General features: G+C 41.5%; 1 protein-coding gene across 2 annotated transcripts in view; it reads right to left on the bottom strand.

The window, feature by feature from the left end:
• The window catches only part of tgfbr3 (transforming growth factor, beta receptor III), a 69,154-nt gene that overhangs the window by 16,287 nt on the left and 34,132 nt on the right, over positions 1-18,735 (bottom strand). For both annotated transcript variants that reach the window (XM_053429851.1, XM_053429852.1), the window contains exons 4-10: positions 17,452-17,589; positions 9,755-9,938; positions 7,056-7,218; positions 6,477-6,624; positions 2,314-2,500; positions 1,826-2,076; positions 858-1,013 (exon numbers count right to left, since the gene is read on the bottom strand). In XM_053429851.1, the coding sequence (XP_053285826.1) occupies positions 858-1,013; positions 1,826-2,076; positions 2,314-2,500; positions 6,477-6,624; positions 7,056-7,218; positions 9,755-9,938; positions 17,452-17,589 (1,227 nt within the window). The remainder of the gene's footprint in view (positions 1-857; positions 1,014-1,825; positions 2,077-2,313; positions 2,501-6,476; positions 6,625-7,055; positions 7,219-9,754; positions 9,939-17,451; positions 17,590-18,735) is intronic.

The raw sequence follows: 18,735 nt of genomic DNA, 5'->3' as shown, positions 1-18,735 counted from the left end.
TGTGCCCTGCATTTCACTCTGCTTTTGACTGAATACGTGTTCCTCCAAATTTCCCCCCACAAAGGATTTCACAAGGCCGGGTAGGAAGTGATTCATCTCTGCTTGTTAGGACAAACCCGCTGTATGAATGCGTTCCATAATAATGAAGTTAACCGGGGATGTCACATATGAATATTGAATCCCAGGATCAAGTGGTTACTGTGACATTAAAAGTCGAAAAGGAAATTGATCCCTCACTTTTCCTTTTTCCTCTCACTTCTTTCCTTTCATTTAAAGGCTGTATAAAACATGACACTGGAGCTGTAGCATCTCTGCTCTATTTTCCACTCATCCACAAAAGAGGATAAAACTGCTTATGGACATATTTGTGGAAACAGGGTTGAGATATCCGAGTGGCCATTTCCCATTTTGAGAAGCTGACTGACGTCTGAGGACATTTGAAGACACGCAGGGAAAGTCTGTTGTGAACATCGTAGTCCTGTGCAGCTGAAAAGGATGGTGCTTTCCTCACTTTGTGAAGAAACTCACATAGCGAGGATGTGAGGCTAACTAGCTTTTCTGGGTACAGGCGTTATCTGTTGAAAAGTGGAGCTAGTTAGCCCTGCTTGCTAACGTGAACACTCCTATGAGGTACTTGTATTTGTGTGGTTATTTGAATACATTCTGAGTCCTTGTATTTCGATGTGGTGTTTGTACCCCATTGCTCAGTGACGCAGTTGAACTAGCGTTAGTTGTCTCTCTCTCTCTTTTAATGAGACACTTTAAAAATACATTCTTTGGTTTGATGTAATAATCACAGGTTTATTTTTTTAGTTGTTTGTTTAAAACTACAATGCGATACCAGGTATTTTACTCACAGAGTTGAAGTGGAGGGCTGTAGGGCTTCCCTGAATGGGAAATACGGTGGTCTCACAGCCTGTCAGAGGAGTTTCCAGCGTGTAGTGGGTGGCATTGACTGTAGCTTTGCAATTTGGGTCTAGCAGCGTGAGGTTGGCATGAAGAAATCCGTTCGCCTGTGGAAACATAAAAAAAAGGGTAATACTGGATGAAGATCTAAAAAATAAATCCTTTATTAACTCACTTTAAGAATAGTAAAAAAAACACTTGAGCGGTTGTGTGAAACTTTAAGTTCCCAGGAATAAACAAATCCCACAAGGTGGTCTCGCTCCAGCCCCAGCTTCCCCTAATTACAGTCTATGCCAGTTTCCATTCTGTGATGTGGGCTGACTGAGCTGTCCCCATGAACAGATGCCAAGTGTCGGGACCAGTCCTACTTGCTTCAGTGTTAGCCAGCATGAGCCAGGAACACAAACTAAATCTACTTATTTTGATTAAACCACAAGTGACCCTTAGATCTGTGTGTTAAAACGAATACTACAGTTTGCTATTGTTACACTGAATGATCACAGTAATATACAATAATAAAAAAGTTACAGATGCCTGCACCAACTATCATTCCCCTTAACATTAACAAATCAATATAAATCCTTCCTAGAGATTTACAAACGTTTAGATCTGCTTGCTCCTCACTGTTTCATTCGATAAAAACTTGTTCTGTGTCAATTACTTGACTTTTAGCTGGTAAATAATATAATTAATTTGATGCAATACTGAGTAAGTTCAAATAGTTTCCAGCTTCCGATTTCAACAGATTTTTATGTTTCTTAATTTGTGTAATATTGAAAAGGTGCGCCATAGTATTTTGTTTTATGACATAATCTTATTAAACTAAAGTATTAATCATTATCAAAAACAATCATTAGTTTTAGCTGTGTATGCTCATAGACAGGATCTGTGGTGAATAACGTCACTGCTGTCCACTCACTTGCAGACTCTCTTTGTCAATGCTGACCACCATCCTTGTGTCCTCGCACTGCACAATATGGCCAACACTCAGGACGCCCTGATGCTCCTCTGGCTCGCTGTTCTCCCAGGGCCGATCGTCGAGGATGGAGGGAAGCTGCAGGTAGGGCAGACCTGAGCGTCGTGAAGCAACTCCTGCTCCTGGATAAGGACTGGAGTCGCGCAGGAAGGGGAGCTCTGGGGTAAACATGCTCTCCAGAGGATCCACCACATCTGGAAGTCACACATGTTTATGGCCTCGTGAGACTGATTTTACAGGCAGGGAAATTACACAGGGCGACGACTATAAAACCATTCCACAATATCACCCTAGCTTATCTGCGATGACATAGAAATGTGCAATAGGAGTCAGAAAAAGCATTAAGCATTAAGCAAATTTTTTATTTTTTATTTAACACAATATTACTATTTCTGAAGAAGTACAATCTAAACAGCTTTTTTCCTATTTACCTGGCTCTCTTAGTCTGATACTGAAGTGGTTAGCTACAGGAGTGCTGGTGTAAGACGTGACTGGACCACCACGGTCCTCTGCCCACTTGATCAAGGCTTGTGATCCTGTTGGCAATTGCTGCTTGGGGGATTTTAACACTTGCATTTCTCTCTCTGTGGTGGAGCTCACACTCACGGTATCAGAGGCCTGAGGATGAAAAAGCAGAGATATACAAAAATGTATCTTCTTGCATATTTCTTATTAAAGAGCATAGATTTAAGAGCACTTTTTTACAGATCTTCAGATACAAAAGACATGATTTACTCTTCAGGAATTGTTACAGATTTTCAACTTCAAGTCCAGCCCTGCACGTATATAAGTGGTAACTGTGACTCATGTGTATGAGTGCGAGGGAAAGGGCGTGTCGCAGCTTGATCGATGCAGAGGAGCCAACATGTTAGTTTGCTCCTAAAATGTGTATCCTGACCTGTTGCACACGCTCGGTTGCTTTCTCCCTGTGTGAGAGAAAGCTGACTCTTTCTCACAGAACATTTCCCACTCTTTTAAATGACTCGTGCAAAGCAGAGGAAAACCCAGATTCTGAGAGAAGTGGGGCTTCACTTTTTACGAGGCTGTCATATCCAGTGATGCCGGTAACGCGCTACTTAGTAACGCGTTACTCTAATCTGACCGCTTTTTTCAGTAACGAGTAATCTAACGCGTTACTATTTCCAAACCAGTAATCAGATTAAAGTTACTTGTCCAAGTCACCTTGCGTTACTATTTCGGTATTTGTGGTTAGCCCGCTGGGCACGTCCTGCGGCTGGGGGAGCAGTCGCCCCGTCGCCCTCCTCACCACGCCGCCGGAGGCTCGGTGTGCGGCACTCCTCGACGTTTTTTTAGGGGGGGAGGTACTCGTCCGCGGTGCGGGGGCTTTCCTTATAGTATGCCGCGGGGCGGTGTCCGTCGGCGCTGCGGAAGGCGGGGACCGGTTGGAGGGGACCGGGTACGACGGTCGGCGACAGCGACTCTGGACGTGTGTCGGGCTCTTCTCGCGGATCACCTCAGCTACAGCGCCCGTTAGGGGAACCCTCCGTTCGCGCGGGGGGGGGGGGGGGGGGGCCTCCGGCGGTGTCTAATAAAGTTAGTGTTGGCCAAACCGGTTGTCATTTTTATGTTGAGGCGGCGGGGGTGTTGTCGGCAGCTGCTGAATGTAACTAATAAAGTAACTTTTAATCTAACTTAGTTACTTTTAAAATCAAGTAACTTGTAATCTAACTTAGTTACTTTTAAAATCAAGTAACTTGTAAAATAACTAAGTTACTTTTTCAAAGTAACTATGGCAACACTGGTCATATCACACGGATAGCTGGCGGTTTCGCAAACACTCACTGCAACAGCAGAGTATCCTGCTGTCACGTAAAAGTCATCGGGTCAGCATATTTTGGAACGACTAAATGGCCTCATGTTTAGACTGACAATCTCAAACATTTGACAAAGAAGAAATGCAGAGCAGCACTTGCCAGTACTTGTTTCTTTAGCAGATTCCGCTGGTGGAGTCTTGTTGTGTAGTTATCACAACAGTGTTCAAATGAATAGGAGACCATTTAAACACATATTCACCTGTTGTTTTAGCGTCTCATGAAAATGTTTATATTTCATACATTGCAAAATTGAATATAGTACACATTACAGCATAAAAAAACATATTGGAAGATTTGTAGTTAAGGTTGTAGCATTAAAATTACTCATTGAAATAATAAATGTACTTGAGCCAAACAATAACCTGTCATAGTCAATCCTCTCAGCATGTCCTTGGCATTATGGTCTATGATTTTCTATTAATTCTTTTCATTGCTACATGTTCACAATTTCTATTAAGCATATTAGCATGCTAACATTTACTCTTTCACAGTGAATATAGAACAGCTATATACATGAATGTGATAGTGGACTGTAATGGTGATCGTAGAAATTGTGGATCATGATGGTGGTGGCAGCTGATAGTGGACTATGATTACAACAAGATTGCTTGATACACAATATGACTCACCTACACTACCATTACTGGCAATCACTCATACATTTCAATTATCATCGCTGCTCCCTTCATCTCTATCAGACAAATATGAAATAAAATGTATATTTTGCTTTTAATTAAAACTATAATAAAACAACTTTCTTCTTATCAGTGTTGTAAATACTGATGTGTTATTTTATGTGTTCAGTAACACATGCGGTATCTATTGCACATCCCTCGCATGATCCCTCGCATGTTGCTCTCTCTGAGGTTTCAATTTTTTTCCCCCCATTTGTTAAGCCCTGAAACAAATTGTGATTTGTGAATATGGGCCATACAAATAAATTTGATTGATTGATTGAAATGTTGGTGGGATTAGCCAACAAGGCTGATGATCACCAACTTATTACAATTCAGTGCAAGCAGGATCTGAAGAAATCCACTCAGAAACTAATCTCTATAAACAGATTCAGCATGTAACGTGAATATGCAGAATCAGTAGGTGAGGAACCATTTTAGGGCGGGAAAACTTCTGGTTTCCATTTGTGTTTAATAGAAATGTTGTCTCTACAAAAAGTTTCCCTATCAATGTTTTGTGTGGAGAAACTTTCAACTTGTGTGGGCGACGGAAGACTGAGTCTTGATCAGGATATTCGCTATTTCTAAACCGGAAGCCCCAAAATATTGTCTGTTGCTGCCAGAGGCCAATTTGTCATCAAGCAATAGCCAATGAGCTTTGACATTGCTCACAAACTGACCTATATTGGCATCTTTAGAACCAGTGCCAAAGGACACTGCTCACCTTCAGCTTTGGAAACCTCTTCATTTTATGACAAGTTATTAATCAGTTGATTAACTAACGATGATAATCTATTGTTAATTGTATGTTTAATGTGCAAATTAGTGACTGACTTGATTATTGTGTGCTGTATTTTATTTAATAAATCTAGAATGTACACAGGAGAGTTATTTAGATTCTTGACCTAAGCTGTTGTATTGTTATACAAGGACCTTGTGTTCTGTGCTTATAAGAAAACATATACAGTTTCTGTAATGCCCCTCCATCAGAAACTTTGCTATCCATGTGTGCTGCTCTGTACATTTCACAGGCATAGAGCTTACATTACACTCAAACAACCTGACTGACTTACTGTACAGCAGTGATCAGGCAGCTGAACAAACACGCTGGCAAAAGCGCTGCATCATGGTTACAGCTGCCCCACTGGAGTATCAGCATTACACACTGAGGAAACACAGAACCTCCCGCACACCTCGGCTGAAATCAGTACAGGTCTAACGGAGCAGAGGGGCTCGCACAAGAGCACGGGTCAGCCATAGAGTAAACACAAGTCACTAGACTCAGCACAAGTGAAATGTTCTGGGAAACATAGAAAACTGGGTTATTTCCGTTTTTACAGCACAGAATTTTTGGTTCAAGTGCTTGGGTTTTAAATTTCATCCCTGAAACAATTTCAGTTGTTGGACAGCCGCCAGCTGCCTATCAGCATGAACTACGGTTCAACTATTCTTCCTAAATGTACACTGGTGTCATATTCATATAGTTTCTGTGGGTCCTGAGGGACCTGGGTAACATTAATGAAGATTTAATATCAAAACTGTATACTCATGCTCAGTGTTGATATGTATGAAACCATTTTTCTTAGTGAAGGTCACACTGATATATAATAGTAATTAACTAGGGTTTATCTTCTGTGTGTGGCAAGCAGGTCCTAACAGCTCGCAGCTTAACAGAATGCCTAAAGCAATCACGCTCGTGATTCACGTCATGAATGATGGGAAGACTTTATGTGCAGCTGAATTGCTTTAGTAGCCTTGGCCCCACCGATCCTGCCCCTGGCTCTCTGAATGCGATGTCAATCCCTGGAGCTGCCGCGATGACATTTTCACAGTTCCTCCTATAACCTGTTATCCCCCACCCCCTCGTGCAGCTGGGACCAGGCGCCAATTCGCCACACATTCTGGTGTGAGAAATTCTGTGGGTCAGTGGTGCAAAGTGATGACATCTCAGTCCGTGACAGGACTTGTAAGCCCCGGTGATGTGTGACAAGACTGAATCAAATCTCAGCGGCGAAAGCCAATGAAGGCAAAAAACAGGCATCTCTGGGGGGAAAGCTTTTGTGTGTTGTGATGGTGCTCGCTTACCACAATCTCCAGTTTGCCCGTCACACGGTGGCTTTTGATGACCCAGTTGACAGACTTAGCGCACTTGAGCAACAAGACTACGTTGCGATGCAGGGGGGCATCTTCCTCCAAAGGCCTTAGATCCACAATGACATCCACCTGGAAAGCACTGCAGAGAGGGAGAGAGGGAAAAAGGAATCTTTGGATGGTTGGGTAGTGTTGTCGTACCTTCTGTGTCTGGCCAACTAATTAAAAAGCTGGATGAGTTCCCAGAAAAACAAAAAGAGCAGACATATGGACGACAGACCAGATACCACTGGAGTGAGATTCAGCTACCAACACATTCCCTCTAGGATTTTCTGGTCTTTCGGGGTGTACAGAATAATCGCTCTGCAGGGGAGTGAGGAGATTATCTGAAACCTGGACTCTGAGAGTAAATATTGAAATATTTTCCTCAAACGAACACCACTAAGTTTAAGTCCCCCCAATCTCCCACCTCCTCCACCCAAAAAAAATCCACTGGAAATTAGGAGCATTTTTAACCAAACAAAAAAACTCTGATAACCTGCATTCTTGGCCTCCGCTGCTTTTGCTGCTCACCTGCTGGAGTTGGGGGCTTGCAGCTCGATGATGTGGACCTCTTGGTCTTTGTCGAGGCCAGACAGCACGCAGCCCTTTGAAGGCTGTGGCTCGACGTAGCCGCCCAGGTAGTTCAGAGACAGGAACTTGGTATCAATCTTGCAGGTGTCAGAAAACACTGGGTCTGAAAGTCGAGAGATGTTTGTGTTAGTAGTGGGGGTTCTGTGAGGCTATTTTGGCCTCCCAAGAGTGGAGATGAATGGATTGTTGTTGCCCCTCTAGCACAGAGGGAGTCAGGGTCCAAGGTCAGCACCCCCTGCTTCTGGGAGGGCTTCAGTGTCCTGCATGCAGACACTAGGGATACACCCATAGGACTACATTTTCTGTCCACTCAAGCATTTTAGCTCTGTATCAGTTTAATCCATATCCATACTAAAACGACTGAAAACGCACATCATGCTCATTGGGGCTGTGAGGGCCTATACAGATTGCTCGAATAATAGCTAATCTCCTTTGAATGTAAACAGTTTCTTGAACAGTTCTTCATTATTGTCTCCAAACATCTCAGTTTCTGCCCATCCAGACCTATACACAGAACCGGAGTTTTCAAACTAAAACAGGGCCAGCAGCCTTTACAAACTTCTAAGTTTAAGCGGCTATAAGACTCTGGAGTAGTTCCGTTCAAGCTGGAGTACAGCTTCTCTGCAACCCTGCAACCAGTATTCCAATTGTCTCTCCTCCGCCTTTTTTTATTTTCTTTCCTGGATGAGGTGTTGGCATGACTCACTTCCTATCAACAGGAATATTCCTCTTTTTATTTCACATGGGAAAACTAATCCTGATTTATCAGACTACCTCAACAATGACAGGACAACAACATTTCATCAAAGCCTCTAGTGTTTTTTCCTCCACTTTTCAAAAATGTAAGTACCTTCAGAACAAGAAAAGTTAAGCTCCTTCTCAGCACTCGTAGAAAGCACAAGACAGATGCTTCCTTATTTGGCAAGCAGAGCCTTGGACAAAGTGTAAACTGAAGGTTGGCACCTTCCTCTCCGGAACAGGAGAGACCTGGAGTGCAGCGCTGGGTAGGAAGCAAAGTGAGAGTGCGTCCATCTTCATGAAAATGCTATTGAAGATATGAAGCAGTGGAAATCTACAGCTACTTGCTTGAAGTAAACATCATGGCACTCTGGGCTTTTGCCAAAACCACAGCCCCCTAATGACATGAGCCAAAAGCTTGAAGGCTGAGCAACCACTCTGCTCTAAACAGCAACCAACAACACAGAGAGAGAACCTATCACCAGGAGGAGTGGAGCCATCGCGTCTCTCCAGACATGAGCTGTGCCTAATTTCCATGTCGTGAAAGATGCTCATTAAAAACATGCCTTTTTGTGAGAGCTTGTGTATTGTGAAGTCTGGACATGTTGTCTGTTCACCGTGTGGACCAGGCCAGTAGAGAATAAAGAATGGTCAAGTCCATAGCTCATACGTCTGTGAGAATCAATCCTCATCTCCCCTGACAATCCCCCTGTGCTTCTTCCCTTCAGACGTCTAATTCCTCCTTTTTCCCCCTATCTTTATAGAAGAGATTTATCTCCTGCTGACCTCTGTTGCTTTTCCACTGACGTCTGTTATGTGTTCCCGCCACAAGAAGACATTACATTAAATTTGTTCTAATTTCACTGTTAAAAATAAAATTGTTACTTCTCAACTCAGTTACTGTTTACATGCACAGGGGTATCCTGGTCATGAGGGTTTTCGCTGTTTTGATCACATTTGACTTATGGAGTTGACATCTAATAGTAAGAAATCTAGTTATTCCCCGTACACATGATTACTACAATTAGCATTCATAACCATGTTAGCTCAGGTCGCTGTGTTGTTTAAATTTAAAATGATAAATTTACTATGCACAGGTAGTTAATATATAGACTAGTATCTGTGTTACTTAAGGAGGTACTCAAGTCAACTCGCATTTCTCGACAAGGGCTTATGCAGGACACTGATAAGACCTTTATATGCTTTAACACTAAAATGTGAAACTTCCACAACCTGATAATAAACAGGATACAAGGGTGCGTGTCAACACAGTCAGACAAAACTGTGCACAAGAGGCAATTAAATTAAATTCCACCATCCAAAGTTTCACCTTATGATTTTCTTTAAATCTAACACTGGTTTTGATACTATTTATATTTGAAATTCTGTTTGGCAATGAATATTTAATTTGTTATTATCTTTCTAAACCTGATTTTACAGTGTTATTGGCAGAGTCAGCAACCAACTATGCTGAGTTCAAATTCTGGTTCATTGGTTTATTGCTTTATTTTCTGTCCATCCACTAATCAATTAATATATTGTTTCAGCTCTAGAGAGCCAGGGTTTTGTGTTTACATTTGAAATTTGTAATTACTGTATACTGCATGGAATGATCTGTCATTCAGTCGAAATCCTCAAATACATGATCCCTGCACATTCTTTACTCTCCTGGGGTCTTAAGGCTACAAGCAGCCGCGACTCAGAAACACCACAGAAAGCCTGTTAAATAGCCTGTTGAGAGAAATAAATTCTTTTAGCACATTTAGTGCATGTAAACCTGGAGGCAGAGCTGCAACACAAAAGCCAAGTGAAGTTATGGGAGCTGAAGGGGAATGGGGAGGTGTTGGCTTGGGGGCCCAGAGCTATGTTTGGGAATTTTAAGAATCTAGCAGCACACACACCTTCTCCAACTTTGATGTAGATATCTTGAGTCATCCTGAGCTCAGAGAAAGAGGTGACTGCCCTGTAGTTCTTCTGGGCCCAGCTGAGGAGGTGCTCATTGCCATGGGGAAGTGTCTCCTTGTGGATCTGGCAGGTGAGCGAGAAGTTTCCTGGCTGAAAGTGGACCTCTGAGCCTTCCGATACCTTGAGGAGGAGAAAAAGACGAGAGAGTTAGAGGATAAAGGAGCAGCTGTGATAAGCTCTTATCTCAGCTCCATGCAATACGATTGTACATGTCAAAATACTGGAGAGATCACTGTATGTTTTCTTTTGTCAATTCAGTGTTAATGAGGCCCAGCATCCTATTCAGTTTTCTACTGAATTAAAACACATTAAAGAGGGAATATAGGCATTATCTGCCTTCACTCAATCTATATTTAGTGCTACTTTTAAAGTGCACATCAATTTTATCTCATCAACATTCATCCTTGTTTAAGACAAGCAAAATTCAGACAGTGAAATGACCAACCTGCAGGCAGAGCACTCCATCCCACCCATTATTTGAAAGCCTCTACAAATATGCACTGCGTATTTTTACACACGTTTCCCTTCACAATAAGGTGTCTTGTTTCCAGTGTTTACACAGGGTGCTGCGCCGCAGTGAGTCATTGCATATGTGCACATCTGCTTCAAAATGGCCACAGGAGCTGACAGACAGACACACTGCCAATATACTTTATTCATAAAGCACTATTCTTATCAATGTTACAAAGTACACATGAATAAATAACACCACACATGGAGATAAAATGAGAATAAGACAAAAGAACATGAGCAATACAAGAATTGAACAATTAAACAGATAATATGTTTGTATTCATATATATTTTTCTACTTAAGATGCCAAAAATATAAATCCAAATTTCTTCTGTATATTTTCGCCAATCAATTAATCAGTTGGTCTCTATTTGAGACTTAGGTCTGTCTAGAGTTCCATTATTTGGGAGCTCTAATAGCAAAAGCTCAGTCATCCATGGTGACGAGGTGTGACCTGGGAGTAACCAGTGGGGCTCCATCCGCTGATCTCAGAGCTCGTATTGGTGGTCATAAAAAAAAAAAAAATCAGGAAGAAGTCTGAACTATATGGAGCGTAGAGAAGCGCTGATTTGAGTTTGACATGGAGGGAAACTGTCAAAGTCGTAGGAGGGACCACCTCTGGCACTTAGTGGAGCTCTGCCCATATGCTTCATTTCAGTCAGATAAACATTCACATGTGCTGAAAACCTCCCGAACAACCGTACGAGTCCAAGCGCACAGTCTAGACAGCCTACCTCATTTTATTTCCCTGCTTGTTTTCTTTCTCCCAAGGTATCCTATCTGTGTGTATGTGCGGAGACATTGCTGGCAGGCCCAATTAAAACATTAAATTCACTTTAATCCAAGAGAATACGTGAGATCATGTCTTTGTGATGATGTTCTGAAGCTAAATTGCAATCATGCTTTAGCGGTAATAGAATAACATCCCTTTGGGGTGTTGAGGTATTTCAGACATAACTATTCAAATTTCCCTCATGCACAACATCTGGCTGTCTGACCTCTGGAACGCTCCTGAGGATGTTCCTGGCATTGTCACCAGAGGCAGTAAATACTGCGGCCGCGGAGACGGACTCTATCGAAGAACTCACGTTGATTTTTATTTTTAGTGTGTTTACTATGATAAGGAGGAACACAGTGAGGGAGAGACAGCGAAGAGGGGAGAAGTGGTGGCTTCGGGCGATGAGTAGGGGTTGGGGTTTGCTTCGCTATTCCCTTGCCAAGCTCAGCAGAGTTTATCAGTTTAATTGCGGGAATATGACTGTAATTAGTCGCAAAGAATTAGAGGGGAAAGACTGAAAGTCAAATTAGCTCCAGGCCTTCCAGAGCACCGAAAAACCTCAGGAATTTGAAAGAGGGAAGCGAGGGACCCACTGTGGGCTTTAACTAAGTCTCTCTCTCTCTCTCTCTCTCTCTCTCTCTCTCTCTCTCTCTCTCTCTCTCTCTCAACATCTTAAAATATTATACTGCATACTATTAACATAAACTGTCACTAAGGGCTGATACCTTTGTTACTAATGCACTCACATAAATCAGCTAAGCCTTCTTACAATTTGAAAGAAAACTACTGCGGTCATGAAAATCTTATGTTATTGATTTTATAAACCAGAGCGTGATTTGTTTCTTAAAATATCTACCTATAAATTTCTAAAACATCTGAAGCAGCCTTCAAGTAAATATTATCCTCACTATCTGACAGTATAGCTCATCTCCTATTAAGTGTTCTGTTGCTGTTATTTCCAACAAACTTGTTCTCGATGGGGCTTGTAATGCTCTTCTGAAGTTGAAATACTTGAAAACTGGATATTACCTGGACTTTAAGAAGAATTCCTCAGACTTGGCAGGTGAGATCAAACAAAGAATGTAGAGGAGAAGTTTGCTTCATACCATGGGGACTGAGACTCGTGCTCTTCCTGTGGGTAATGGTAGAAACTCATGCACTCCTGTTTGTAATGGTATTTGCAGTCAGGTATGTTGCTTCAGCATGGACACTTCAATGACGTGTGTCGGTTCAGTATCATACATGCTTTAAGTTAAATTCTAATGCAGTTTGCATTATGACATAACACTCTTCTCTTTCATCTGCTTCGATAATCTGCCAGTACTGATCATCCTGCAGGGCCGATGAACACTGAACAGAATATTCCGTGATCTTCTTGCCTATACGCCTCAGCATATTATGGCCATATGTGAAGTAAAAAGGAGAAGGCATGCCAAATGTTTGAGATCAATTATCACTGAGCTGTTATCCTCCATTGCGTTCTCACTAAGCAACACCCTGAGCCTGGACAATCCCAAATGGCTGTTTGGAAATGAAGAGGTGTTGCAAACAGAGGAGGAGGGATGGAAAGGGGAGAAAAGGTTGATAGATAATGTGACCACGCAATAGCTCTCTGGTGATGCTCTTTTGGCTGATTTGAGCTCCCCTCTCTTGATGAGATACAGGGAGCTAATCATGCTGCTCGCTGCAGACGTGCATGTGTTCCTCCGAACTGGCAGGCTCTGTTGTGGACAAAACAATACCATATGTCTCAGCGCCACTCTGGAGCGCTCCTCTGCCATTTCTGTCTCCGACTAAAAACCATCGTGGCTTCCCCTGTTTTCCATTAACAATTACACTGAGGAGAGTGCTTATGTGTGTGAGAGAGCAAAATTGACTCGTACTACGAACCTTCAACTAATGAAAGAGTGAAAAGGCAACGCTTGGCAAACAAACAGTAGGCCGCTCAGGGCCAACAGCAAAACTTTACAGTTGTTCCATCAAGAGTCATAAAACATTCGCTGCGGAGCAAGACTTTCAAACAGAGATGCAACGCAACCCTTCTCCCACAAACCTCCCAAAAGAAATATATACATTTGGCCACAAAGTCAACACAGCACACTCTGCACATGTGTCTCACTTGCAATTCTTGTGTCCCTTGGTAAAATAAAATTTGGCCTGATTTCAATGTTCATATTTCACGACATTTTAGACCCTTGGTGATTCCTGCCTGCTGCCGATTGACAGCGTGTACTGCAGAGAGCATGTTTTACAACAAAAGTCTGGATTCTGGCTTTCTAAAAGCCGACAGGGTCGAGTGGCCAACAGCAACAGTGTGCGCGACGTCTCTGAAGCTCGTCCAACCAGCCCATCTGTGTCCACGGGACTGTGAGTGCTGGGACCAGGAAACAAGGACTGGCAGGCCTGATGCAGAGTCCAATTAGCCCTAGGAAAGAGCCTCTCCAATGGAAGGGCAGAGTGAGGGAGGTCTGGCGTGGCAACGGGTTTCTGTTTTGAAGCAGTGAGCCCAAACCAGTCCCTCTTGATTCTTCATCGGTGGACACGATACATGTATACTCTTGTGGCTGATGCAAGCTTTTAATTTAATTCACTGTTTTGGTAAAGCCCTCCCCAAAGCGATTATCCAATCATAACATAACAACCATAACTAGGTACGGCAGGCCTGCCGAGCTTCAGATTTCACCACATGCTGGAGCGGTTCTACACACGGCTGAAGAAACAAAGACACTCAGCACTTTAAGAGTTTGGAGGGTGGTGTCCTATTTTGTGCCTTTTGAAAGCCATTAGATAACATTAAACAAGATTATGTAAGTTATACATTAAATATGTTTGTTCTAGTGTAAGCTTTGATTGGTAGCGAGTCCAGCTTACCATACATGGCATTACTTACTAAGATACACATCATTAACTAACTACAATACATGACTTTGTGGGTTATCAGGTGCAGTAAAACATTACATCCACTGTCATGTATTCTCCAATCTTGCAGGATCAATTGTTGTCATAGAAAATGACTCTGATTTTCAGGTCATAAGTCTGCCACTGATATCTCTGTGAACACAAAGCTTTGACAGCATAGTTTGCAATTTATTTAAGTGTTATGAATGTAGTGGATGTTGACAGTTAACAAATAAAAGTCTGACGATGGCGAGGATTCTGGGTGTTGTTTGAGTTCTGCGGCACGTTAAGTGTTGTGTCACTGTGGAGAGAACCTGAGAAGAGGAGCGGCGTCTGGGACTCCTCTGGATTATGTGACAGTGTACTGTCCGGCTAATGGATAAGATATCAACAGCTTTCTGTTGCCAGAGAACTTAGTGCTGTCACTCAAACACCAACATACTCAACACCCAATTCAGCAGGGGCCCCTGTAGACAACATAGAGACGGCAGGGGCCTCCTTCTTGACTGTTAAGAATCCCTCTATCTGTCCTCGACCCACTTGAGGAACTGGACAACAAACACAGAAAGCTTATACAGAAAACATTAGATGTTTTTTTAATAACATCCAATCAGAGAGTTGATGTGACAACTGTGACGTGAAAACTTCCTGACATTACAAGAATTAAGTAATAATTCAAAGCGAGATATAAGTTGTTTCCTAAGTATAGGTTACACAAATAACTTGATATTTATTTAAGTATAAGGCTTTTGTAAATATTGTATAAGAAACTTCGACATGGCCATCTAAAGTTGATAATGCACAGCTACATGTAAATTAATCCAAAGTTACAAATTCCTCTAAAACAGACATCGTTGTCAGAAGTAAGCAACAAATGTTCATTTGTGATTAAGAATTGAAAAGTCTCTGCTCTGCAAAACCACCGATGTCCACCATCATTAGACACCCAGTAGTGGCTCTGGCTGGATTGTTGGTTTTAACGATGGTTGTCAGCTGTTCTCTGTCTGCCACCACTGACAAGGGGAGACATTTACTGTGATGCTGACCTGCTGCTCTCTGCAGAAAACACCCATCTCTTTGGCCACACATTAGCACAGCTTAGGAAAACACAAGCAGGCAAGAAGCACATTCATCTCCATGAAGGGCATCGTAGCTTCTCTTGACATGAGAACATTCTCATTACTACAGGAAATAACAATTTAAGGGAGTTTTTTGCACCCGAGCCTCATATGGCTTCGTGCTTTTTTTTTTATCAAAGCTGTGATCTTTCAACTCACACAAATGAAAATTGTCAAATGACTTTTGGTGAAATCCACCTCAAAAACTTCTTTAAAGGCTTTTGTTGTGTTTTTAGAAGGACTTTTATCCTACATTTCTCTTAAATGAAAAAAGACAAAAAAATACCCAATCTTCCAACAATGCATTTTTAGTGTAGAGTAATCAGTCCTGATCCAAAGGTGATTAGTACTTATGTTAGCATGATAAAAGCCCCATGTCAGATAAGCCAAAAAAGGTTTCACAAGATCTAGAAGAGACATATTAATACTCTGTCTGTTCTAAATGCCAAGGGGGCTGGAACAAATAGCCCTGTGCTGTGCATGTGTGTGTCTGTGTGAGTGTGTGTGCCTGTGCATAACACAAGGAATTTGCAATAAATGTGTATTCTTCTCCGTGTCACATTGGCTTTCAGGATGTGAGCAGTAAGCAAGAAAACACTCAGCCGCACATTGGAAACCATTTGTGTACCTGTACTGCTTTCTAACAGATTGCTGTAGGCTTAACACACATCTGAAAGGATAATTTCTAGGAGGTTAGAGACTTAACAGTTTTATATAAAGACAAGGACATAGGTTTTCATAGTAATTGAATGTAGTTCAACAACAGCCGAGGCTTCTAGGTCCCAAACAAGAGCACTGAAGGGGACCATTTCGCCTTTTTTTTTATGAGGTTTCCCAGCGTGGTCCCCTGGTGCCTTTACTAAATATGGCTGGCTCTCCAGGGGACCTGGCTCCATCTACTGAGGTTCCCCTACAAATCTACAGCACACAAAATAATGGTTACCTTTTAGTTTAAGAAAAAATTCATGTTTTTTCTCTTACAAATTAAAATCTGAGGTCATGGACAATAAAAGTATCGTTAAAAATGTCAATACACTCAGAAGTTTTGTTGCGACAGCCTTACTTAGTCAGATTTAACCAGTAGCATTTTTAATAGTAATGTTGCCAGAAATGTTTGCTAATTTTAGCATACTTTCAATAGATGCTAACCTTAATAAGTTTAATTGTTTACATTTTAGCATTTAGTAACCTACTCAAAATAATCTGTAAATGTAAGCAAACTCCTCATGACATTGTCCTGTAATAACCACTCATGGCCATAGAAGGCTAGCCGGAAGAGAAGTTACATTTTGGGTAGTGAGGGAGAAACCTGATGTTGACATCAGACTATTCTCTGTAAGATGTAAACAGGATTATGAATGGAATATTATATATATATATACTATCTACTAATGCAAACATCATAATTGGAGCCGTATTTGATCCAGAATATTGTCAATAATCAGATTATTGGTGTCTATGTAACTGTAGTCACTGATGCAATGAAATTTGGTTTCGCTCTTCCTTGTGGAGAATGAAAAGAAGCCGCTATGATCTAAATTATCTACAAGCCAACTGACAATCTATCCTGTTTCAGGATCTCACCAAATGTATCAGTGGGTGATGGGAGAGATCAACTCCTTTTTCATCAGAGCTTTTGTGGTTTGGTGTTTGCTTCCACACATTCCCCGTTGTTAGGGTGTTTGTGGTTTACGGATACCGGCTGAATGATCTGAACAGCTGCCAAACTATCAACAGGGCCGTTTAGGCGAGGGAGTGAAGCAGTGGGGATATGACCTGTGGTTGTGGAGTGTGAATAAGGCTGACAAAGCACATTTCAGCTTTCAAATACGTTGTACATCATGATGTGAGGGCGTGATACTTGTTTGAGTGTTTCAAAATAATGATAGTGAAAAACAAATAATGATTCAGTGCATGCACATAAATAAATCAAATAGGTTAATCATAAACAAAAAGTATTCATACGACTCAAACTTGTACTGCTTTAATTCTACATTTAATATATTCTACTGTCTATTATCTATTATCATACAATATAAAACATTAAAAGTTAATCTGTACAGTTCTGAGAAGAGTACACAGATTTAACATTATGTATGAATATACAGAGTCTAATCCCCCCCAACAATTACCCCATGTGCTGTCCAGATCAAACTTCTATCATGGGAACTTGTTTTGATGTGTTCCTTTACAAATTTACATGGCTTGAAATATTTTTGCCCAGAGAAGAGGGCTACTGAACTGGTAGTACGGTTTAGCCTGTGAGGAAATGAATACACAGTTTTAGGAAGTGGGACTTAAAGGCTTTTAGTAATGCTGGACTCACATGAAAGGTACGTTCGATGCCCAGGGCCAGGTTCTCTGTCTTGATCTTCCAGATCAGTGGCTGGGGGGAGCTGAGCACGAAGACCAGGGGCTTCTGGTGGCGAAGCAGAGACTGGATGGGCTTCAGACGCAACTCAACCTGGTGAGACAAAAAAAAGAAAAAGTCACATAAAGTAACAACACATCGGTATATCGGTATGCTGAGGAAGATACAAGGGCATAAACAGAGAAAGCTTCAAACAAGATCAGTCACAGTACATCACACAATCTCACTTCACACAGTGTAGAAATGTCAGCACTTTGATTTTCCTCATGTTCTCATAAATATAAGCAAAACTCCTGGTGTAATTGCAGCACCATCATGTCGTAGATTGTTCTTGTTTATCCTGTTTTCTGTTTATGTACTTGCTCTACTGATAAACTCCCAAAGACAGCACGCTGTGTTCTCCCTAAAAGGCACTTGCTTTGCTCTGATATGTAGTGTCGGTGGGATATGAACTTTCACACAGTGGAGCCTTTGTTAAGAGAGGGGGAACAAATTTAAATAAATGTGGCGGGTTTCTACAACATGCCTTTAGAAAAAAAGTTTTGCACAGTCTCTTGGTGATACAGGGAAAACAGACTACATGTTTTTGGACCCACACTGCTTTTTTTGTTGTAGTTTTCAGTGTTGGACTTGTCTGACTAATCAGGGAAGTCCGGATTTGGCTAATTCACTGAATCCAAACCCATCTCAGGCAGAGATATGGCTTTCTTTTAGCTTTTGAATAGTTTTATACATTTGGTTAACATTATCATTGCAAGAGAGTGTTTACAAATCCTTGATTCTTTTCTCTTAACAACTGTTAGAAAGTGTCTTGTCTCTGCGAACCTCTCTCTCAGCCATGTGTTCCCAGACTAATCCCATTAACCTCATCCTGTGTCTCAACAGTAAAAGCCTGTAAATCTCTAATTCAACCCACAAGGATTCACATTATATGATACAACAACCCTTACAGTAACTTCATCAGTCATGGCTCCCAAAAATCTTGTATCTATATTTCACAATAAAAGCAGCCTTTGTGCCTCCACTGCAGCTAATAATGGAACCAACGATCTATTCATCACAATGATTGAGATGAGATAAAAGATGAAGTGGCAGTTTAACATTTAATGAATGAGTTTGTTTGAAACATTAAAAACTGATAAGAGCATTCATAGAAATAACTTATTTGGATGTTGTTGTGTATATTATCAAGATTGAGATCTACATTATAGATGGAATTTATTTAAATCACAAAACCAG

The sequence above is a fragment of the Pleuronectes platessa genome, chromosome 9 (genome assembly GCF_947347685.1).
Source record: "Pleuronectes platessa chromosome 9, fPlePla1.1, whole genome shotgun sequence".
NCBI classification, from domain to species: domain Eukaryota; kingdom Metazoa; phylum Chordata; class Actinopteri; order Pleuronectiformes; family Pleuronectidae; genus Pleuronectes; species Pleuronectes platessa.
This window is presented reverse-complemented; position numbering and strand designations above follow the sequence as displayed.